Genomic DNA, 24,948 nt, shown 5'->3' on the forward strand with positions numbered 1-24,948 from the left:
GTTAGACAGATATGAATGTTTATTCATAACCATACTGAAAATAAGTAAATATTTTTAGCTGATGCTAACTGTCTAGCTAACAAGCTTGCTGGTGCTAAATTGAGGTTATTTTTAAATATAACGTCCAAATATTTTTATTCAACCACCTAGATAGATTACATCTGGGGAAAAAGAAAGCATGTGATGTTCAGAACATGGTAACTGCAGTAATTATCAAAGTGGGAAGTGATGCTCTCTGGGGGCATTTGGCCAGGGGTGTTTTTACACCACAGACAAGGATTGAGAAGAAAAAAAATCATGATGAAAATATAATTATATTTTCCTTAAAATGTTCTTCCTAACTTCAGGCCTTATTCTCATGTCATATATAACTGTGATGTTCTGCAAAAGAACAAACTGTAAAACACTTTTTTCTTACTGGTGAAGATCAGATGAACAAATCTGTTTTCTCTCAGGTACATCACATTCTCTCAGGTAAGCTTCACAGTGAACATTACTCTCATCAACATAGTCCATATCAACAAAAATATATCTCGACTCTATACAGTGGTTATTTTGAGAAAATCCCAGGTATTTTGAGCAGTAGAGCATTTGAGCATTATAAAAAATGTGTGCCAATATAAAATTAAATTAAGTAGCCTATATAAAATTATACTCGAGTAAAACTGAAAAAGGAGTATTTTTACTTTTACTGGAGTAATATTTGATTATACGTATCTGTACTTTTACTCAAGTACTTGATTTGTGTACTTCGTCCACCACTGATTAATGTACAGTAAAATGAGAAATTAAGAAGAACATATGGGTAAGTGTTAAGTACTTTTAACACAGAAAAAAAAAAAAAAAACCACCTTGATATTATCTTCAATCAGACAAAAACAAACAAATGCTAATACTGATATAGTCACTGAAATATCTGGCATCTCTGTCTAAAATGGTTTTAAATACGTCGTTCCAAGCAAGCAGTGAGTTTGGAAGAGGAAGTGGTCTCTTCCATATGCTTTTCTGATGACTTTGGCTCATTATAGATGCAGCCCATGATGCTGGTAGCTGCTCGCAGGTACACTGACTCGGCCCTCAGCAGTGATTATGTGCTCACTAATGTGCCATTGGCTGCCGAGTGACCCAGTGTGGAGAGAGCTGACCGAACCGCACTGACTCCAGCATTCCTTAATGTCTTACTGGAGCGAGATCCACAAATCTTCAATTTCCCCCTTGCTGTACCATAGTACCTCCCTGTAACCACGACAACACTCTGAGTGGAACGAAAGGCCCTAAGCACCATTGACGGCCTCATTCAGATGGAGAAGTGCATCAGAGAGGTTCAGAGGTGTGTGTGTGCATTTTTGTGTTTTATCTATTATAAATTTTATGTTTTTAGGCCTAATGTGTTCTATAGGTAGGACACTTCAATACACCTTTTTATCTTCATATTGATTCTGCTTTTCAGTAGGTAGTCCGTATATTCACACCTGTGACAAAGCGTATGTTTTTGGCTGCCGCCCTCATTGTGAAGTCTGCGGCTCTGCCTAAGGCATTGGAAGGGCTGGTGGGGTGTTTGATTGCTGGCAGGTAGATTAAAGCAGCTCTTCCGCCGGGATTAGAAAGCGAAAGGGGATGGAAGTGCAGATCATAGCCAGAGGAACACTGAGCTCTCCCCACTCAAAGCATCCGTAATAACCACTGGCCTGGACTCAAGCACTTCAACAGCAGACGAGATTGAAAGAGAGAAAGCGAGCATCATGGGGGATCTGGATAAAGAGAGAAAACGAGAATGAAAAAGGGAACCGTTTTGATGATGGTCTCAATTTCTGGATGTGTGTTGTTATGCTAGTGATCAAGCGAGTGAAATTGGTTTTTCAGTGGCCGATGTCTGAGGACAGCCAAGAATTTTCTTAGAAAGCATTATGATTAATGAAGAATTTGAAGATTTTGAGTAATGTTTTATTTTTTGCTTAGCAAGTCTGCATTAATTTGATCAAAATACAGTAAAAACGATAATACTATTAAGATTACAGTTTAAAATAAATTTTTGTCTGTTTTAATTAACATATTTTATTCCTTTGATGGCAAAGCTGAATTTTTAGCAGCCATTATTCCAGTCTTTGGTGTCACATGATCTATCAGAAATGATTCTAATATGCTGATTTCGTGTTCAAGAAACAATTTTCTAAAACACTTTATCATTATGTAGAAAACAGCTCGTAAATATATTATGGAATTTATTTGAATACTTTTACTTTATTTTTAAATGCTTCAATGCCTCTGTGCTGAATAAAAAAAAAAAAAAAATAAAAAAAAAATATATTATAATGATAGTATATATATATATATATATATATATATGTAATATATATATTCTATATATAATTATATTATATATTTTTTTTTATAGTAATATATTCATATTATAATATATATATATATATTCAGTATACAGAGGCATTGTTTATATGTATAATTTTTATTTTTTTTAATTATGAGTAGGGTATTGAGTAAATATATTTTTTTTTTGAGATATTTTGTTAGTTTATTAAGTTAAGATATTTCAAAACTTAATTTTTGATTAGTAATATGCATAGCTAAAAATTTATTTGGACAACTTTAAAGGCGATTTTCTCAGTATTTAGATTTATTTACACCCTCAGATTCCAGATTTTACAATAGTTGTATCTCGGCCAAATATTGTTCGATCTAAATAAACCTTACATCAGTGGAAAGCTTATATATTCAAATTGTAATTTTGGAAAATTGACACTTAAGACTGGTTTTGTGGTCCAGGGTCACACACACACACACACACACACACACACACACACACACACACACACACACACACACACACACACACACACACATATATGTATTATTCAAACAGTGTATACTATTACATTTTAATGTGATGTACATAAAAAAAAAAAAAATAATAATAATTGCATTAGCGATTCCTTAATTGCAACCTAATCTTTTTATGTGATTCAAGCAATTTTAATCACTGTCGGTGTGAATTGCTCATTTTGATTCAATGCTGATCATCTTAGGCTGTGTTTAAATTTGTTGTTTGGTTCTCTTGGTTCTTTTAGTCTGGACCAAAAAAGAAAAATGGTATATTTAGTCCTGGTTCAATTAGTGTCCCCACTCTCATTTTTATCACGAACCTAAAGATACAAAATAAAAAGCATAAGGATTAGATCACAACCTCACTGGACATTTTTTGTGACGTATATTTTGCAAATTTACTAAACTTACCAAACATGAAAAAGTGGGTCTCGGTCCACTCTGTGAGCACCAAGGTTCGGGATGGAAGCCTTTGCACATATTCAAATGAACAACACTAACAGAGCAATCACACCAGAGTCTGTTTTATTCAAACCAAGCCTGCCAAGTGTAAACACAACCTTAAACTGCCCAAACGTCAGCCAGTTTTTCAGCCTGACCACTAAAACTAATTTTATGTATGTCAGACAATAACAAACATTTTCCTCTCCATATGCTTCCTTTAGAGTTTCACTAATGCAAGGAACTAAAAGTGCAACAGATCAATGGATTATGATAAAAGTGTCGTATTTAATGATTTATCACAATAAAATCCTGGAGTGGACTCTAGCTTGTCTCTGGGGCGTCCTGTTCCAGTAACACAGTCCCACAGCCTCTCTGCTTTTCTTGCCCATGTACAATGCTGCCCGCCGACAATAATCGATACATGAGCATGCCTGTTTGAAACCAAACCCTGTGAAGAACCCATGCAATCTGCTCATGCAGACAACAGAGGTGGTCTTCGGAAAATTATTCACATGTTGTGTTTAGAGAAAAATTTATCTCTGCAGCAAACATGAATCCTTATAAATCCTTATAGTGTTTTATTTGTCAGATGTGTGAGATGAGGCAATATATGAATCTTACTGTAAAGTGTTTTGCTGGCTTTGATCTGGTATTGAGTCATGGATGGTGTTTTGTGTCTGGTTTTATTGGATGATGAATTGGAGCAGGGTTGGGACACAAATGGACAACAGTCTTTTAGATGTGAGAAAGCAAGTCAAGTTAGAGTTACACTTACAGATGAATTCACTTCTCCAGGGACAGAGAAATAGAGTGAGACGAGTAAAAAAAGTACAGAAGAGACAAAGAGATGAGAAATTAGGAAAGTTGTCTGTCTGTCTGTCTGTCTGTCTATCTATCTATCTATCGTTCGTTCGTGTGTTTGATCATCTGTCTGTCTGTCTGTCTGTCTATCTATCTATCGTTCGTTCGTTCGTTCGTTCGTTCGTGTGTTTGATCATCTGTCTGTCTGTCTGTCTATCTATCTATCGTTCGTTCGTTTGTTCGTTTGTTTGATCATCTGTCTGTCTGTCTGTCTGTCTATCTATCTATCTATCTATCTATCGTTCGTTCGTTCGTTCGTTCGTTCGTTCGTTCATCTGTCTGTCTGTCTATCTATCGCTCGTTCTGTTTGTTCGTTCGTTCATCTGTCTGTCTGTCTATCTATCGTTCGTTCATTTGTTTGTTTGATCATCTGTCTATCTATCTATCTATCGTTCGTTCGTTAGTTCGATCATCTGTCTGTCTGTCTCTGTCTGTCTGTCTGTCTGTCTGTCTATCTATCTATCGTTCGTTCGTTCGTTCATCTGTCTGTCTGTCTGTCTGTCTGTCTGTCTGTCTATCTATCTATCTATCGCTCGTTCTTTGTTTGTTTCGTTCATTCGTTCATTTGTTTGTTTGATCATCTGTCTGTCTGTCTATCTATCTATCTATCTATCTATCTATCTATCTATCTATCTATCTATCTATCTATCTATCTATCTATCTATCTATCTATCTATCTATCTATCTATCTATCTATCTATCTATCTATCTATCTTCAGCCTTAGAGCAGAAGTGGGATGTGTGGTGTTTAGTTAAAGTCTGTCTTTTGTTTCGCCACCACAGGCTTTATCAGCAGCTTTGTGAATAATTTATATAACAGTCATCCACCTGTGTTATCCGCATTATTATTGGCTTCCTCTTTCCTCTGCCATTTCGGAATTGTTTATCCCGATTTAACGCATCCAAATTAGTGGTTCTCATCCGCAGGGCAGTTGTATTGGGTCAGCTTCTGCCCTCCATTAGACAGTGTGCTGTTAAAGACATCAGTAATCACTAGGTTTAACCAAACAGACCACAGAAATGCTCTTTATCTGTTGTGTGTGGTTTTAAAGAGCGACCTTTCCTCAGCGAAAAGGGTACCTGTTCACTGAGTAAATGGCCTCAGCAAACACTCTGACACACTTTCACTGCAACTTTATTTATTTACAAATGTCACCATCACTGGGGTGTAATGTGTTGCATCAGGCATAGAGCTCTTTGGAAAAGCGCTCCTCATCAATCCAGAGGATTTAGATGGGGACAGAAGAGAGGAGGAGGGGAGATGAATCTGGCTTCACCGAATCACTCCATATGAACCCTTTTTTTGTTTCATTTTGTCCTTTACTTACATATAATATTAGGCTATATAGGCAAAACCATTTCTATTAAAATATATTTTATTTAAACGGCATCTTCTATGATTGGCTAAACACTTTGAATGTGAAATGAGCCATTGACATTCACAGCTCTGTGTCGCTGTAGTTGTTTCGACATTTTATGCAGTGCACAATATGTGAGGTAGAGCAGATCCCTCTCACCGCTTAAGGATTACAGTCAGTCTGCGGGAAAATATTTATGATACATGACTCCATTAATCTTACACCAACACTGCACTGTCACTATAAATCAAACACACATCCCACTCAGCTTCATACACAACAGCTAAGGATACTGTGGTCATACTTTTGTTCTTTACTTTACTTTTTTTTTTTTTTTTGACAAATCCAGTTAAAACATTGACTTCCGAGAGGGTGAAAGACAAACAAGGCTATTAAACCACTTAAGATCTGCATGCCAATAAATTGCATGTGTGCCAATATAAAAAACACGCTGTGCTCAGCATTTCTTTATGAGGATATCCTGAAGTATTGACTAGAAGTTGTGATTGTCTGTGTATGTGTGTGTGTGTGTGTGTGTGTGTTTGAGAGAGAGAGAGAGAGTCTGAGTGTATATCAATCAATCAGGCTGCATTATTTTTTCTAAAAAGAATAATGTAATGATCGATTATTTTATTAAAACACGATTTAATAACAGCGTTAATATGTCATGTATTATTCAAATGTATAATAAACATATATGACATTTTAATAATGATGTTATAAATTCAGATTTTGTTCAGTTAATTTCTGTAATGTTACTGTTACAGCTGGCAACACCAAAAACAGTACCACCATATTTATATGGGAATCAAATGTATCTAAATCGGTGTTTTGATAATTGTATCTTTTAATTATGTTTATGAAATGTAGTATTGAAATGTAGAAAATGATTTGCAACACTTTATCAAATGAGCTGTGTATATGTTTTCCTCAATATGAAAACGCAGCATCGGAGGTGATTAAAAATTAATAGCTGTAGATGCTAAGACATTATTTCATGCTGTGCGATGAAGAGAGAGACTAGTATGAGAAATTAAATAGCATTTTAGATGGTTTGTTGACCCATTCCCCTTGGCATACACACGCATACTCATATATACTCCCGAAATGAAAATTAAAACCATCAATACTGTGATCGAGGGAAAAGTTTGTTTTGCCGGTAATGCTGTGTAAGACATGAATGTGTTTTTATTGATATATCTGATTTACAAAACAGTCTTTCTCTCGTAATGGGTTCCCAGCATTGGGTTTCGCCGCTGGATGAAGGAGGGCATTGTGGGAATGATTTAAACCGTGGGGCTAGACTCTCGTCCCACAGGCTACAGACCTGATTGTCTGCAACTGCTCTGTGATTTACTTGCCAAATATGCTATCTCATCTAACCGGCTTGTTTTGCTCACAATATGTCACGAGGTTGAGTGAACTTTAACAAATCATTACTTTTTTTTCTCTCCCCTGTGTGCTCTTTCTCTATCTTTCTCTCTAGTTACATTGCTGGACACTATGTCTGCTCTGGGAGACCTTGGCTGGGAGGCCTATCCAGCTGAAGGGGTGAGTAACACGACCAATCAAAATCAAGACAAACACACAAGCCCCCCAAACGTCTTTAATCAATTCTAACTCTTGCAACCAGCCCAAATTATGGTGCGTTTTATCTGTGCCTGTTTTACACAAAATGATTTGAACCACGCAGGGACAAACTTTTGAAAATTAAAATGAATCTATGCTCCTGGGCTTCCACACACTTTTGAACCCCTATAGCACATTTTTTCTTGCCAACAATCATCTGTAATCACGCTGTCGCGTTTCAGATGTGCTGGAATTGCATATGGTTAGACCCGACCTGCACATGTATATTCATAAGAGTGGATACAGCATTCATCGGGCTCATGGGAAAGAAAAGCTGTAAGCACGTTCTCAAGTTCTTATAAAAATTAGCCACTGTTCTGTGTGTGTGTAAATTGTAGGATGTGGTGTCAAGGTCATGTGGAGTCTAGTGAGCTTAGACCTGTTTCCAGCCAAGAGGCGCTCATGTTCGGCTTAACACCAACTTCCCCAGTCGCTTGCTTCCAATTTATTTGAGGAAGACGTCAAGATTACGAGTCTCTAAAGCAGGAACACAATCCCTTGTGCCAAAGAGCAAAAGAAGGAGCCTTTATTTTGAGTAGAGAAGGCCTGTTCTGTCTTTTTTTCAGGCACCCAAAGTGGTCTAAAAATAATTGAGTTTGCAAAAACCATGGTGGGCTTAAAGGAAAATCAATCTTTGGGATGTCACAGCCGCCTTTTAAATGATTTAATAGAGCCGTCAGAAGCTAGATCAGATTGTCTGTGCCCCACACGCGTGTCTACGAGACGTGTCGTGTAGCAGCTAAATCTGGAGATGAGCGGAATTTACAAATGATTTTTCGCTGAAAATAGTACGACAGACATGAAGTCTGTACCCATTCTCAAACCGAGAAATATTAGACTTGCATAACAGAGTATCGCATTGCATAACAGGCTGATACATTTTCAATAACTCAAACCCACTGCCTCACCCTAGGAGATCATGTGAATATTGAATGACATTTAAAAGTTGTGGAGAAAATGCAAACGCAATAGAGCAAGATCCTCAAAACAGATATATCCTATAAGCCAAACTTAGGAGTTATGAGATTTGTCATGTTTAATAGTCACAGTATTCTTTGCAGGTCTCTTACATTTATATAGAGGAGATTAGCTTTTGTAAACTGCTTGGTGTGCTTGGTGTTTGGATTGCTGTAGTGAGATTGAGCGCTGCTGTAGTGTGAGTGAACCCATCACCAGCTTCTCAGAAGATGAGTGGAGCGACTACAGAAGACTGTTTCTCTAGGACTGCATTTCAGTTTCAGCATACTATCTGCCCTGCATAGTACAAGCATAGGAATTTGTGTTTCAGGGATGCATGATATCGGGATCGTATCACTTAGTGACCATTATTAGTGTTTTCATTAATTGTGAATGCTTGTTACTGCCTATTTTACATTGTAGATTACTATTACAACCATCTAATACTACACTCTAAACACTGCTGGGTTAAAAAGAAACCAGCTTGGGTTATTTAGCAACCCAGCACTGGATAAATATTGGACTGAACACATGTTAGGTTATTTTGACCCAGCTGGTTGGGCTAAACTTTTATACCCACCAAGCTGGGTTGTTTAATTTAGGTAATCTATTGTTTAAAATGATTATATTGCTGGCTTAAAATGTGCTGGAAATTAAAAATCAAACACAGAAATACTATAGGCAACAGCAATAATCAAAAGATAAACATTTATTATTAAGCAAGAACACCGATGGACAAACTACAAGACAAATTGAATTTATTTGGGTGAATACAGCATAGTTTACAATATCACATACATTTAAACTGGTTTAACAAGCATTTTAGAAATAAAAAGGAGCTTTTAAAAGTAGAATTTTAATTTAAGTGTATTCAACCGTTCTCTGTAATCGCTTTTTACCGAAATCTGAGCCGGAGAAAGGCTGCTGTTTACGGGGGAACCACGAAATTTAGACTGCGGCCTCACATTTCACTCGTAGCTGAGAGATGGCATGACTGACTCCAAAACCTGCTCAAAAACCAACAGTACTGAAATTAGAGAACATATTTTAACATCAAATCAAATTATGCTCAGTATTATAACGAATAAAATCCATTTATATTATGCAAGACAATGGCGTTTCCAGCGTGAAACAACCGCTGCTGAGTACTGACGCAGCTAACTGACATCTTGTCCTTATGTTGCATTGTGTAAAATAATATAATTTACCCCACATTAAAGACTTAAATGAAATAAAATTTATACAAACATTTATTTCCCAGAAAGAGTGCACCAAATCGGCGTCGGCGCTGAAAACCAATCTCTCCTGTGGGCTTAAAAAGCTGCGTTGTTGAGAAGTTTCACCAGAGACAAGCTCAACCCAGTGGTTAGGTAGAACAAAATAACCCAGCGTTAAAATGACCCAGCACCTGGGTAAAATATTAAAAATAATCAAATAAAATACAAATTTTTCTTTAGTAAAAGTCAAAATGAATAATTCAATCATTTAAATTTTTAATAATTGTTTTTTACTTTACATTACTGGGTTATGATGGCATCTAAAGCATAACATTACTGATTTCAATATTTATTTATTTATTTATTTATGTATTTATTTATTTATTTATTTATTTATTTTATTTTTTATTTTTTATAGAATGCTGATTTTTGTAGGCCAATCTGGTTGGCAAAAAAACATTGCAATTTTTCCATTAGATTTGGGATTATTACCGAGAAAATTATCTGTGAATGACACAAGTTCTTGATTTTTGAATATTTTGTTTATCAATATTCTCAATAATGAACACAACTTTGCTATAAATGAAATACATTACATCACCACTGCTTTTTCCAGCAACTCATTCTTTGTTTACAGTTTACAATTTGAAATGTTTTAGTTAGGAAAGTTTGCAAGAGTGTGAGTATAAACTATAGAGTGAGAAATGATTCTCACTCCATATTAAACAGACTATGAAAGAGGACTAGTGAGTAAAATAGTTTTTCTGTGTGGCGTGATGTTTAACATCCTCGACAACCTCTATTAGTCCCATTTAGCTACTTGTTGTGAAACATCTTTTTTAAGTGCTTAAAAAGAATCACTTGTCCAGTGTAACTGATGTATTTAATGTAAAATAAACCATGAAAATACCTTGAACTTGTGTTAACTTCAGACTTCAGGCATTTAACCAAAAGCCCATTGACACTGGGGCGATTGAACCTGAAGTGTAAAAATGCTTAAAATGCTTTTAGGACTCATTCCTGCAGCCCTCAATTCCATAGATTTTTTAAATATAATCCATTTAACCAGTCATTTTGAAATCGGCTAAAGAAAAAAATGTCTTACGGCCTGTGTAAAGGGGAGATGTTGTAGATGTCCCAACACTTTCTTATTCAAATGTCTGTAGTAGCTTTTTTTAATAGAAAGTATTCATTTCTACAACAAACCACTAACCAAATTTAGCCATAAATTATCAGTTTAAGAATCCAAACTAAGAGACACTGGATTACTGGATTGGGTGACTCCCACATACTGTGAGAGTCACTTCCAATTGGCCTGTATCAACATGACATCTGTTAAACTCTTCAGAGAACATTCCTCCCTGTCCTCATATGGTGTTTACCTCAGATTCAGTGATAGTAGGAGTCTCTTTGTTTTGCTGATGCGGCAGTTATTTAATGGGAGTGAACTGTAAAATCAGGCTAAATCAGGTCTCATAGGTGCAGTTTGCGTTTCATACTTGAGGATTATCGCGGCGACCCGTGACCCGCTGAACCCGCCGCCGTTGCGCCGTTGTGGAGCGGCTCACAGGAAAGCTGACATGTTCCCAAAGCGGCTGCTTCACCTCCGCTGGATATTTACATTACTGACTCAATCGACTGCCACTTGACCCTCCCAGGTCAAGGCTAATACAGCTTTCCCTGTCCCAGATGTGGAAGGTTTGTTTTGGATCAGCTATCAAATGGCCATAGTCATTTAGGATATGTGTGCATGTCTGTTACTAAAATAGAAGGGAGTAATTCACCTAGAGTGATAGAAAACAGGTAACCCTAATAACATGTCCTCCAAAAGAGGCCTTCTGCCCAAAAAACAGACGTTCTTTCAGGGATTTAAAGTCAATTGCACTTAAGTATCTTAAACTACCAGATGATTGTGGGCCTGCAATTAAGTTAAGCCAATGAAGGGCTAAGCAGACCCCCTGATCTGACATATTTGGTTGGCTTCAAAGCGGTCAGGCCTTGTGAAGGGTGACTGGGGAATGGAGTTAAGGTATTTCAGATGAGACTCTAGGGGAAGCGGACAGCTGGAAACGCTAATTAACAAGACGCCCATGTCACACTTATGACCGCCACGTTGATTGAGAGTGGCTAAGCTTTGCCTCCTGTCCAAATAACCTGTTTTTCACTTAGCAATTGTGAGTCTGTGTGGAACTAGCTGCATGTAGGAGGATTTATGTACGCTTTTGCTAAAGGTTTGCTAGTTATGTTCACGAATATATCAACTGCACATGGCCAATTTCCTTTCAGATGGCTGTGCCCTATCGTGGCATACTAAAATGCGTAACTAAATTGTATATGTGCGTCTGGAGATCTGGAGTGTGTAACACAACCCACTAGACTTTTGTATAACCACCCATCTGTGGTAAAATACTTCATGAAATCAGACAATGCGTTTCCAAAGAAACTTTCCATAGCGGTTGGGTTCAGACCGAGTTTTGAAAATAAATAAACAGAAAGGCATAAACCTGCCTTTATCCCTGTATAAATATTCCTTCAAATGTCGTACTTATTGCACTTGAAGGGAAAGAACGTACCCAAGACGTTCAGTGGCTATGTCGCTTTGATCTGTAATGTCCGCCCATTCCCACCAGTCAGCATATGGCTCAGTTTAAGCCAGACTGCGCTAGCAATTGACCCTCATGCCTCGATCACTTTTTTTTTTTTAAAGCTATAAGCTAATGGCAACGTGTCATAAATGCTCTCTTTGTTGCTATGACATCATGGTTACAAAGTGATGTGCACTCCAGACTGTGCTGACACATGGAATAAAATACTTCAAATGCTTGATTGCGCTGATGTGGAAAATGGCTCTTTTGGAGACATTCTGATGCACTCTGTCTCCTTGACCATTTGCTTAAATGTGCACCCATATTCAGCTGCCAATCGGTTTAAGGGTTGTTAAAGGATTAGTTCACCCAAAAATGAAAATGCTATCATCATTTACTTACCCTTGTTTCATTCCAAACCCATTTGACTTTGCTTTTTCCTTGGAACGCAAAAGGAGAAATTTCATGTATTGTTTGGCTTTTGCCATTCAGTCATGAGTATTGAGGACAGGAGCTGTAAAGCTTCATAAAGAAAATTCTAAAAGTTTAAATAATTTGCATGCTGTTTTATAAGTGTCACCCTTTTTGTATGTTGATACAGATACTTGCTGTTTCTCATAGAAAAGTATTGCATGGCCTTAGAAAAAATTGCATTAGTACTGATCACTTTTATGGCGTTTTAACACCCTTTTTGGTGCTTGAAAGCTCCAGTCTGCATTTACTGTAATTGGAAACGAGTGGTTAGTTCTCATTTTTTGTTCCACTGAAGAAAAAAAAAAAAAGTCATACAGGTTTGGAACAGCATGAGGTTGTGTAAAATATGACAGACTTTTTATTTTTATGCGAACTAGTCCTTCAAAAGAACATAGTGCTCTTTAAAAGAACCAGCTTTAACATTCCCTGTCTTCTTGTACTCACAGTGGATTGGTCCCATCATGCAATGTTCAAGAAATCTTGAGCAGAAATGATGAGGAATGTCTTCAAGTGGGAACTCAAGTGGTCAAGCAACAATTTCTGAATTCTTAGTATTTGAAGTCTAGTATGTTACTCGCTGATTGATCAGAAGCTCAAATGAATCCCTAAAATCACTTAGAACTGAGCCAGTGGTCCTTCAGCTCATTTCTGCTGCAAATTATACAGAGAAGGAATAGAATTTATTGAAGCAAATCAGAATCTTTTTTGAGAAGCAGTCGTTCAAGAAATTGCCCACCCCTCTAAGACTCCCTGGATGGTTTATTTTCTCTCCCTTTAAGGAGTGAAATGTTACTTATGCATGAAGTGTTCCAAATGAAGGAACCTTAGACAAGTGGAAGCAGATGGCAAGAGATGATGGGAGACGAGTCCCTTAAACATACTCTATCTACTGCTGCCTATACTGGAGACATACACACATACACGTAATGAGCTGAGGCACACTATCTGTTCCATAAATTAAATAAAAATAATATAGAAATGCATGATGAAATGGAGATACATGACATAGAAATAATATATAAGAAATATTAACTTAATATGCATGCAATATTTCAGCCCAGTATTGATAAAAGTAGACCCTTTACAGATTCGATTGATGTATTGCTCTTATCTGTACGATCAAAACTGAAAGTGTAATTTAAGTTCTTTTCGGGGTTATCAGGAGAAAATACCCCAAAACGCGTATACGCGTTAATCGACTTCAGAGGGTTATTATTATTTTTATTTTTATGTACGTAAAAGTCTCTTACACTTACCAAGGTTGCATTTATTTGATCAAACATATAGTAGAAAGGCAATATTGTGAAATTTTTAAAATGTAATTTGTTCCTTTTGAAAGCAAAGCTAAATTTCAGCATTTAATACTCCAATCTTTAGTATCTCATAATCCTTCAGAAATAATTCTGATATACTGATTTTTAGCTCAGGAAACGTTTCATATTGTTATCAGCATTAAAAACAGTTGTGCTACATAATATTTTTGTGAAATATTGAGCATCCGTGATGCATTCTTTCAGGATTCTTTGATAACTAGAGATAAAGTTAAAAAGGAGAGAATTTATTTGAAATGGACATCCTTTCTAACATCATAAAGTTTTTACTGTCTCTTTTGATTAAATTAATGCATCCTTGCTGAAAAAAGTATTAATTTTAATGTGTATATAAATGCTGTATGTGTATATATAATAGTTTCTAAAAGATAAAATAAGTTTATTCCACTGAAATGTCACAGTTCATATTAAAATTGTGAAAAAAGTTAGCACATTTTTGCAACCATAACAATTGTTCTGTCTGTTGCAGTGGGAGGAAATCAGTGTGATGGATGAGAGGAACACCCCCATGCGCTCCTACCAGGTGTGTAATGTGATGGAGGCTAATCAGAACAACTGGCTACGCACACGTCACATCCCACGAGATGGAGCGCAGCGCGTCTACATCGAGATTAAGTTCACCCTGCGTGACTGCAACAGTCTGCCTGGAGTCCCTGGCACCTGCAAAGAAACTTTCAATATGTACTACTATGAGTCCAACAACCCCAACCTGTGGTATATCAAAGAGAGCCAGTACATAAAGATCGACACTATCGCAGCCGATGAGAGCTTCACGCAGACTGACGTGGGTGATCGCGTTATGAAACTAAACACAGAAGTGAGGGACATCAGTAACTTGAGCAAGAAGGGTTTCTACTTGGCTTTCCAAGATGTTGGCGCCTGCATCGCTTTGGTGTCCCTGAGGGTCTTCTATAAGAAGTGTCCTCTTGCCGTTCTGAACTTGGCCCAGTTTCCCGACACGGTGACTGGGGGAGATTCGGCTTTGGTGGAGGTTAGGGGATCTTGTGTGAATGACTCGGAGGAGTTTGAGGCGCCGAGGATGTACTGCAGTGGAGATGGTGGATGGCTGGTGCCCATTGGACGCTGCGTCTGCAAGCCAGGCTTTGAGGAAAACAAGGACTACTGTCAGCGTGAGTTTTTTATGCAGCATTATTTACTCCTGTATTGGCAACTTCTGATATACAGTGGACCTAAAAAGTATTTCGACACTTTTGTACTTTCAAGTTACACTTTAAAATGTAGGGATGCACATGTCATTTTTCTTGACTGATATTGATGACTGATGTTAAGACTGATATAAATATTTTGGTTGATATTGGATATTTAATTGTGCATTCTCTTTTCCCCTCTTTTTACATAAAGATTACATCATCTAATGCTTACATAAAGTTACTATTAAAAAACAATAATAATAGTAATATTGTTGAATGTAATATCCAATACACATATCAATTTTTCATACTATACATTTTAATGTTGTGGTGCTTAAATTCATTTGTAGCATCAAAGATTGTACAAATAAAGATTATTAATTTAGACAAAATAGAATAGATTTTTTAATAGCTGCCATTTATCTGTTATCAGCCATAATAAAATACATTTCAGCTTATTGGAAGTTACTGGCCAGTATTTTAATATCAGTGCTTCCCCATTTATATTTTTAAATGTCATTGCATTACATAGAAATATCAAATATCAATATCATTTGCATCTGCATCAGAACAGTTTTTTTCTTTTGCAAGAAAAATACCTACTAGCAAATTTTTTTTTTTTTTTAATACCTTAAATTAAAATAAGTTAAATGTGTTTTAACTGTGGCAAAAGTGTCCAAATACTTTTAAGGTCACTATATATATAAAAAAAAAAAATTATTGGGTAATATATGACACATTCTGTAGTGATGAAATGTATCCGCAGTCAGTTGCGGTCCCTTTGTTTGCTTCTGAAGTGAGTGTGTATGCGTGTGTTTGTGAGCGAATGCAAATAAGTTTGCAGTGAAAGTAGCTGAGGGCTTCAGTGACTCATTCAGATTCACTCTGTGCCTCGTTTCCCTGTGTTGGGGAAGGTAGTTGTGCTCCAGGATACTAATTATTGAGACATAGGATTCCACAGAATATCTGTTCTGTTTACTTGCTCTGCAAATCCATAGGCCTCCAGCAGGCAGACTAACTTTTATTCGAGAGTGTGTGTGTTTGTTGGATGAGTCTGTAAAAGTTTACTCCAAAGAAGTCTAAGCCACTTGTATTTTTTTTTTTTTTTTTGCTTGCTTTTTGCATCATTTCAAGCTAGTGTAGTACCTCAAACCTCAGATCTTCTTGATTCGTTCAGTTAATATTGAAGCAATAAAGTATAAGATTCCATGCAGCTAAAAAGTGTTTTTTTATATTCACAATATAACTTTTTTTGAATGTTTCTACAAAATACATGTAAATTAATAAATTTTATTAAGCAAATCCATTATTTAAAAAAAATAAATGTTCTAGAACTATAGTCCCTGACATGTAAGCTAATGTTAAAGGCCTTTATGGATAGTTGGCTAAGAGGTATTTTGAATCATAGCTGTTGCTAAAAAATTGTATACTATATGGTTTTTCAGTATTTATTTTAGATGTTTTTCTTTTTATTTGATCAGCTGAGATCATACTAGTTTCAATTGCTCCTAATTCGTCTTGTGTTGTTCTTTTGCTGTTTTGACTTCTGTGTAGCCTGCAAACACGTCAAAACATATTAAAAAAAGAAAATATCTAGCAACCCACACAGCTCTTGCAGTTTCAGACCTCTTGTTGATTGAAACTCCTACTTATTTTTATTTATTTGCATGGCATCATTATGCAGTGTACGTTTCTTTAATCAAATCTGAGATCTCGGACGGCTGTGAAAGCGAAGAAAGCATGACAGGCTCCTGTGAGTGTAATCGTGGAGCCATTGTTCTCTTTCTTTGTGCATTTGGCTGTTTCCCATCTAATGGCTGCTGAGTGGCATCGTGTTGTTTGCTAATGAGTAGGCCAGAGCAACAGAGAGGGACCTGCTGAGGAGCTAAAGACAGCACCTTCATGATGAAATGTTTGCAGACTTACACCACTTGCAAACAGATGGCATCGCCATTTTTCTGCGTTAACTACATTTATTTTGTGGTTATAGCTCTTTTGCTATGTATTTTTTAGGTAAGCATGTGCTAATTTCATAATGTCAGTACAATTTTTGGGAGACCATAATATGTTCTCTTTTTCGTAGTCATGTCCTGGCAGGAATTTCTTAATTGCCCGTAATGTCATGATTTTGGCTTTGTTTTCCTATTGTTTTCATGTAATTATAATGTAATTACTCACCCTCTTGTCGTTCCAAACCTGCAAGATCTTTGTTCATCTTTGGAACACAAATTAAGATATTTTTAATAAAATATGAGAGCTTTCTGACCCTCCACAGACAGCAAGGGAACTACCACGCTCATGGCCCAGAAACGTAGTAAGGATATTTTTAAAATAGTCCATGCGACATCAGTGGTTTAACTTTAATTTTATGAGAATACAATAAGACTTTTTATGAGCAAAGAAAACAAAAATAATGCCTTTATTCAACAGTTTCTTCTCTTCCGTGTCAGTCTTCAATGCCTACCCAAGTAATACGTCAGCCAGCTCCTGCGTCAGTAGCATCACATGCATGCATCGTGGTGCTTTTGTGAATGCACGTCGACAAACACAGAAGAGAAGAAATTGTTGAATAAAGTCATTATTTTTGTTTTCTTTGTCCACAAAAAGTATTCTTATAGTTTTATAAAATTAAAGTGACGTGATATACAGCTAAGTATGGTCACCCATACTCAGAATTTGTGCTCTGCATTTAACCCATCCAAAGTGCACACACACACACACAGAGCAGTAGGCAGCCATTTATGCTGCGCCGCCCGGGGAGCAGTTGGGGGTTTGGTGCCTTGCTCATCGTGGTATTGCTGGCCCGAGACTCAAACCAACAACCTTAGGGTTAGGAGTCAAACTCTCTAACCACTAGGCCACGACTTCCCCAAGGTTGAACCACTGATGTCACATGGAATATTTTATAGATGTCCTTACTACCTTTCTAGGCCTTGAACGTGGTTGTTCTGTTGCCGTCTATGCAGAAATCTCTCGGATTTCATCAAAAATATCTTAATTTGTGTTCTGAAGATGAACGAAGGTCTTATGGGTTTGGAAAGACATGAGAGTGAGTAATTAATGACAGAAATTTTGGGTGAACTATCCCTTTAAGAAATATCATGCAGCTATTGTACATAATCTACCAGTAATGAGTGAAACAAAGTGTGATCTACAGAGAACAAATTATTTTTAATTTAATTTTGTATAAAAAAATATCCAAAGACCTTTTGGAATTCCAATAATAAAAATGGTGTTGATATTGCATCCAGGACGTTCATCACTGTAAAAAATGAATGGTTATATTGAGAACATTGTGGGATACAGTATCCTATATAACTTTCCTCTATTAGATATTGCAGAAATAGTGGTATGGTACAGTATTTAATATCAAACATTTCCATGTCTTCCAATTTCACGAAAAGCGATAAACGCAAAAACACTGCTTTGAAACCTTCCCTCCTTCTCAAGCAGCAGGTCAGGAATGGTCACTCTATGTAAAATAATCTTATCAGAATGTGCCAGTGTAATAAATTGCTCTCTGCCGGTCAATTAACCTTATTCAAGACAAAGCTAGCTGTATCTTTTCTGGTCCAATCGCTCAATCAATCATGCGAGAGGTCAGTGGAAAAGAGAAATAAGAACTCACTGAAGGCCTTGCTAACAGTGCGCAAGACTCAATAAATAGAGATTGACCGTGTTGAGCTATTTCTCAGTGTGGTGGTCCGTAGGCCAGCATGACGAAATGGCTAATCATGGAGGTCTATTGGCAGCGCAAGGCCAGAGGTCGTCTAATATATGGCCTTGTCCTTCCTCTCAGGCAGTGAATTATAGCTCTATGTGTGTGGGTATATGTAAGCGCAGGCTTTTTTTTCTTTTCTTTTTTTTTTTTCTCGCTTTCACCATAGTGACTGCATTACACATCAGGCCGGCAGATGGCTTTTCATATTTAGTGCATGAGTTATCCCTGTAAGCTCTGATTATATTGCGGATTTGTGAATGATCCACCATCTGTATTAAGCTGACAGACTCTCTAGAAATGGATTCTGGTGGTAGTACAATAGCTGCCTTGGAGACCACATGGTTATTTAATCGACAGGTAGACATCTAGAAGATATCGGAGAGCTTAGCGTGGGATTAGGAATCATGGATCTATTGCTTTGTGCTGTAGGCCACTTTGGGTTAGCGTGGTGCCTTATTGTTGTGGTGGGAGATAATCGACTATGATAGAACAGCATAATTAGAATCTCTGATGCTTTTCAGTAGTGAAAAAGTAAAGATGTCTCATAGCAACAACTTTTAAGGCTTTAGTTCACTGAATTTTCAATTATTATTTACTCATTCTTGTGTTCTTTAGCAAAAAGTAACAAAAGTAACTGGAAACTGATAAAGTATGTGACAAAAGTAACTGATAAAGTGAATTTCGAACCCCAAAAATAAAAAAAAACACCAATAAATAAATAAATAATAGTCCCTTGTGCTATATTGGTATACACTATTTTTTTTTTTTTTAAATGGGATCAGTAAGATTTTTATTTCTTTTTGAAAGAAATTAATACTTTTGTTCATCAAGAACACATTAAATTGATCAAAAGTGAAAGTGAAGACAGTTGAAATGCTAAAGAATATTTCAATTATAAATAAATTCTGTTCTTTTGAACTTTCTATTCATCAAATAATTCTGTGTGTGTATCATAGATTCCATTAAATATTAAGCAGAACAACTGTTTTCAATATTGATAATAGTAATAATAAATTTCATGAATAAATGCCAAATCATTCATATTAGAATGATTTCTGAAGGATCATGTGACGCTTGAAAACTCGAGTAATGGAATAAATTACATTTTATCATATATTAAAACAGAAAATTGTTATTTTAAATTATACATTATATTATAGATTTAATTATAGATATACATTTTTGAGCAAATAAATGCAGCCTTCCTGAGCATAATATTCAAATTTATTTTTAATTTCTGTATTTCACAGAGATGCATATCAAGTTTGAATATGCAGGTATTTAAATTAGATTATTAGCAAACAATACTTAAATTTCTGTCTTTTTTACTTTTATTATGCTTTCTCCCCTTGTACTTGACAGACCTTTTTGTGTGCCATAGTTAAAAAAAATACTCATACAGGTCTGGAACAACACTGAGGTTGAGTAAATGACAGAATATGCAGTTTTGGGTGAACTAAACAATCAAGTATGTGGGCAAGGACATTTGGAGTATTTAGAGAGAAGTGGGAGTGAAAGGACTTCTACTTTTATCTGCTGAAATTTCACAGCAGAGTGAAATTCAGAAAAACAATGGGAACACTTCATTCTTTTCACTGTTTGTTGATTGCGAGCCAAGGTGAAATGAGTGTTCACCTAAACAGCAAGCTTTTCGAATGTTTTCGAGGACTTGAGTGATGGCTAAATTTGGAAACGTTGCATGACTAATGCCCACATGGGCAATTGTGTTACCTCTCCAGGACCGTTAGTAACTGAAAAAAAGTAGTGAGGCGCTGGCATCTCAATGAGTCAGTGAAGGCAAAAGGTGTTGGTTTCTCACACTTGCTCCGGTGTTTATGCCCAGGAGAGCTGAATCCACGCTCTTCTCGGAGCCAGCGCTCAGCCAACAAAAGGTCAGAGCCCTCGGAAAAGCGTGTCAGCTGTGCTGAATAGCCTTTGTGGTGAAACTGTCAGCAGGCTAATGTATTAAAATGAGGCTTTTTTGCTTGTCTTTTTTATGCAAGGTAGGTGCTAATGGACTCATTAGCCGGGCCCGCTCTGCCTCTGAAATGGCAGCCAGCTCTAATTACTGACATTTTCCATAGTGCTGTTTTTGTAATATCCGTGTTTTTCTTCAGCTGTTCCGTGGTCGAGTTTCGGTAATGGTCACCCCTCCTTCCCGACGCGGGCTCTAGCGATGCTCGGAGACCACTCAGGAGATGAGGCTGCTGGTCCCTGTTTAAATATTCATTAGGACTCATGGATCCAACTGTCTCTGAGAAACGTGAATAAAAAAGGCTAAGTGCTTTCATTTAAAAAAGGCAACAAATAATGGAAAATGATGACATTCAATTAGGCTTGGCTGTGTGCTGCCCGTCAACGCTTCTCATTTGGAAGTCAGCAAGGAAGTCCATTTGAATGCTGATCAGCGTATGTTTGTTCAAGACTGCGTTTTTTGACAGTTGTGCATAAATGTGTTTGAAAAGGCATGAGCTTGTGCGTTTGGTTGAGTCGTGTTGTCCTCTGTGCCGATGCAGCGAGGCAGGCTATAGCACTGATACATTTCCATAGGGACTTCTGGACGAAGAGCGTTCCCTCTATAGTTTTCTCAGATGACGCAGACGGTATCGTTCTGCTTATAAAATATTAATATCTTCATGGCAACGTCTTTTAAAGTTATTTTTCAGTGCACTTTTTGAGTATACCTGCATTTATCAGAAAGATAGCTTGTTTGTGGCAGGTGAGTAGATCGTGATATAGTGCCACACTTTCAGAGGACATCAAATTAATACGGCCTCCTTTAGTTTCGGATGATTAAATAAAGATATTTAATGGTTTAAATCACTTATACTGAACATATATTTTTGTCTTAAAGGATCTGTCATTATTTACTCTTCCTCATATTGTTTTAAACCTGTATAACTAAAAATGTAACTGTTTTATTGAAGAAACTATTTTTGGTCGATCTTCATTCAGTCTGGTTTTGTGGATTAAATTAAATTAAATTAAATTAAATTAAATTAAATTAAATTGAATTGAATTGAATTGAATTGAATTGAAATGAAACAAAATTATGTATGTATATATATATATATATATATTAAATTAAATTAAATTGAATTGATCATATAAATAAATGATATCATATATATATTATATTTATTTCGGTGAGTAATGACTTTTGTATTTGTATACACTAATGAGTCAATTATGTTAGAATTTCAGTGAGTAATGACTTTTGCCGCTTACTTTCTTTCTTTTTTTTTCTTTTCGGCTTTCTTTCTTTCTTTCTTTCTTTCTTTCTTTCTTTCTTTCTTTCTTTCTTTCTTTCTTTCTTTCTTTTGGTATTTTGGAAGCTTGACAGCATCAGTCCTCATTCACTTTCATCATATTTAAAAGTCTAGCCAAAGTATTGTTCCAGAAAGGGTGAGGAAGGATGAGGTTGAGTAACAACATGATTTAAATGTTTTGGTGTACTATCCCTTTAAATAGATGTTATAAGGATTTGTCAGCAGTTTCACAGCAATGCAACACAGAAGGCCATCATTTACTCAGTCCAGCTTAACACACACCTTGAATGCTGTTTTTTTTATTATTTTTATTATTATTATTGATTCCTCAATGTATATTTAATGCTGGATCGGATGTGGAATTTAGTGATTTGAACTGGTCTGAAATATACTAAGATGCACTTAATGAGTTTACAGTAAATCTATCATCTATCTTACCAGAATAGCCCATCTTCTGAAACTCTGATGAGTTCTCCATTGACAGTGGATCTTCCTGAGTGGTTCACCACGCTGTGTGGCTTCTTTTTTTTTTCTACATGTGGCATTTTGAAATGGGCCCATCCAGAACCTTTACACCCTGCTAGGTAATTAACATGTTCAGTCTCAAGGGAGCTCTCATTAGCACAGTCCTCTTTCAGTGGGCTTTATTCACAGAGTTGAGGGGCCTATCTGATAAGATCTGCCTGTCCTCAGGTCAGTTATTGTGTTGCTGCTGGCTTCTCATATCAGCTGGATAAATAAGGATGTTGCTTTCTTGGTTTGAAATGTTCAGGATGGGTAGACAGGGCTTGTTTCTGTTGAGCTCACATTGCTTACATGAATAGAAGAGTGCACATTTGTCTTTGCATATGTCATGTTGAAGGTAGTCTCATGGAGCCAGGCTTCTGAGTATAAAACAACGCCTGGGCCTTATATCAGTACCAAATAGATTATAGCTGATTTTAATGTTTTTTTTTTTTTTTTTTTTAATATTTAATTTTGCATTCTCATGTCACTTTTTTTTTTTTTTTACATTTATATTACATTTGCCATCATCTAATAATTTAATAACACTGTTAAAATATTTCTAAATTTGGTGATTCAATATTTAATTTAAACATATAACTTTTGGATTCAAAAATAGTAGAAAAAATAAAGATTATATTGCTAAAGGAGTGAGAAATATTTTAAATTCTGCACTGATTCCAGATCACTTTTTAATTAAATTTGCAAAAACGTAAAACTCTTTGAAAATCTTCAAGAGCTTTGATGCAACAAAGTTCCAGCAGAACGTTTTTCAGCTAGACTGTGCTTTACTCATTCAAACCTTTCCACCCGGATTCCCAGAAATTGCATAAAACCAACCAGTCAGATTGTGGCTTGGTATATTAAAACAAACAAACAAACAAAAAAAAAAACCTCTTGCATCAGATGAAACCACAATGAGATGTTTTTAGGTGTGTAGATATTTATAATGAATGTTTTGGGCTGTTCCTGTGTACAATTTTTAGATTCTGCCAAATGTCGCTTGTGTTTGTTTCTATTTTGACACGAGGCTGTGTATTTATTAGATACAGTCAGTGTGTCATATTCAGACTTTCATGGTACCCAAGGTACTGATGTCGGATAGTGTCTCACTGATTAAACGGAATAACTGACTGTACGAGTCCCTATGCGCATACTTTCTATCTCTCTCAGAGTAACCCTACACGTCCATGGCAAAAAATAACCTGATGTGTACTGTCATAGGGATTATATCATTATGAAATTGAGATTTGCTGTCAAAACACACCACTGGATACATATCCTCAATTGCACTCATTGCACACTGTTTTGGTTTTGTCTCTTCCTCTCTTTCCATTTTCTATCAAGGCTTTGAGTTGATGTTTTTTTTTTTTTCATCCGTCTCTCTCTACCTGACCCCTGGAGGCCTGAAGCAGGCCATTCATGCTGTCTGCGTCTGCCACAACCAATTACAGTTCCAGCGGAGACCAGAGCAGCCCAGACACCTGTCATCTTCCACTCCTCTGTCCTGGAACCCAATATACTTTCTCTCTCCACTGACTCACACTCACTCCTCCTGTATGACGTTGGCCGATCGCTCCTACTTAGGTTCTTTCCTTGCTTCTCTTCAGTTGGCGCATTTAATTTCTCTCTGTTCTAGCCGTATGCCCTTCAGTATGTCCTGCTGTCTTGCACTCTTTTGCACAGTACGTCATGTTTTATTTCTCATGCAGGATCCAGGAAATTGTATGGGATCAGTGTGTTCAGTTTGTGTTGGGAGGTTGTTTTTTGGTATTTTTTTGATATCAGGATTTTTGTACAATTTTTGTTTTTGATGTGATGATTTAATGTGAAGTGTGACAAATAGTGCCATTCTGCCTTCAGGTCATGTCAGAATGACCATATTTGTGATATGTTTTAACTACCAGTGGGAAACTCAGCATTTTCTTAGAGTTATGTTAGTGTTGGTTACCAAATACATAAGATTTATAATTTTTAAATATGTAATACAATTTTACTATAAAATTTAACTACTATATAAAACTAATCATGTACTGTAAGTGGTTTGCAAATCCTGTGCACAGCTAATGCACTCTTCAGTTTGATTCACTAATGCTAAAAAGCCTCGTGCTTTTGACAGTAGTTGAAAAAGAGTGAAAAATATGAAATTCCCCAGTGTGTTCATCTGTTTTATTCAGCTCAAAACCACTTGAACATGTGTCACTTCATATTTATAATTTCTGAACTCAAGCAGAAACCTCCCAGGATTACTTGGAGGCAGCATAAAGTGAAAAAAAAAATGGAAATGTACTTCATGGTATAACAATACTTTAACAAGCCAAAATATTATTTAATACGACTGAATCAACCTGATTATATTAGGATGCATCATTTACAGCTACATTAGGAAAACCGTTTTACTTTACTTTACTAATGTTCCTCTGAGGTGGGCTCTGGGATATTTAGTGTCCTAACATCTCTGGCTGGGTCCAGCAGCACACACTGATGCCCAGAGCTTTCTGGGTCGTCGAAGTGACAGCAGAATACAGATTCTGGCCCTTGGTGAAAGTGCGTCCTGGCTGATTGCCTGTGGGTCCCTCTTAAAAGCGATTAAGAGCAGACTGATTTGA

At 36.5% G+C, this 24,948-nt stretch overlaps 1 protein-coding gene across 2 annotated transcripts in view; it reads left to right on the forward strand.

The window, feature by feature from the left end:
• Nucleotides 1–24,948, forward strand: part of LOC109068233 (ephrin type-A receptor 3-like) — a 115,534-nt gene that overhangs the window by 8,666 nt on the left and 81,920 nt on the right. For both annotated transcript variants that reach the window (XM_042718730.1, XM_042718731.1), the window contains exons 2-3: nucleotides 6,988–7,052; nucleotides 14,164–14,824. In XM_042718730.1, coding sequence (XP_042574664.1) covers nucleotides 6,988–7,052; nucleotides 14,164–14,824 — 726 coding nt within the window. The remainder of the gene's footprint in view (nucleotides 1–6,987; nucleotides 7,053–14,163; nucleotides 14,825–24,948) is intronic.

The sequence above is a fragment of the Cyprinus carpio genome, chromosome B2 (assembly GCF_018340385.1).
Source record: "Cyprinus carpio isolate SPL01 chromosome B2, ASM1834038v1, whole genome shotgun sequence".
Taxonomy (NCBI): Eukaryota; Metazoa; Chordata; class Actinopteri; order Cypriniformes; family Cyprinidae; genus Cyprinus; species Cyprinus carpio.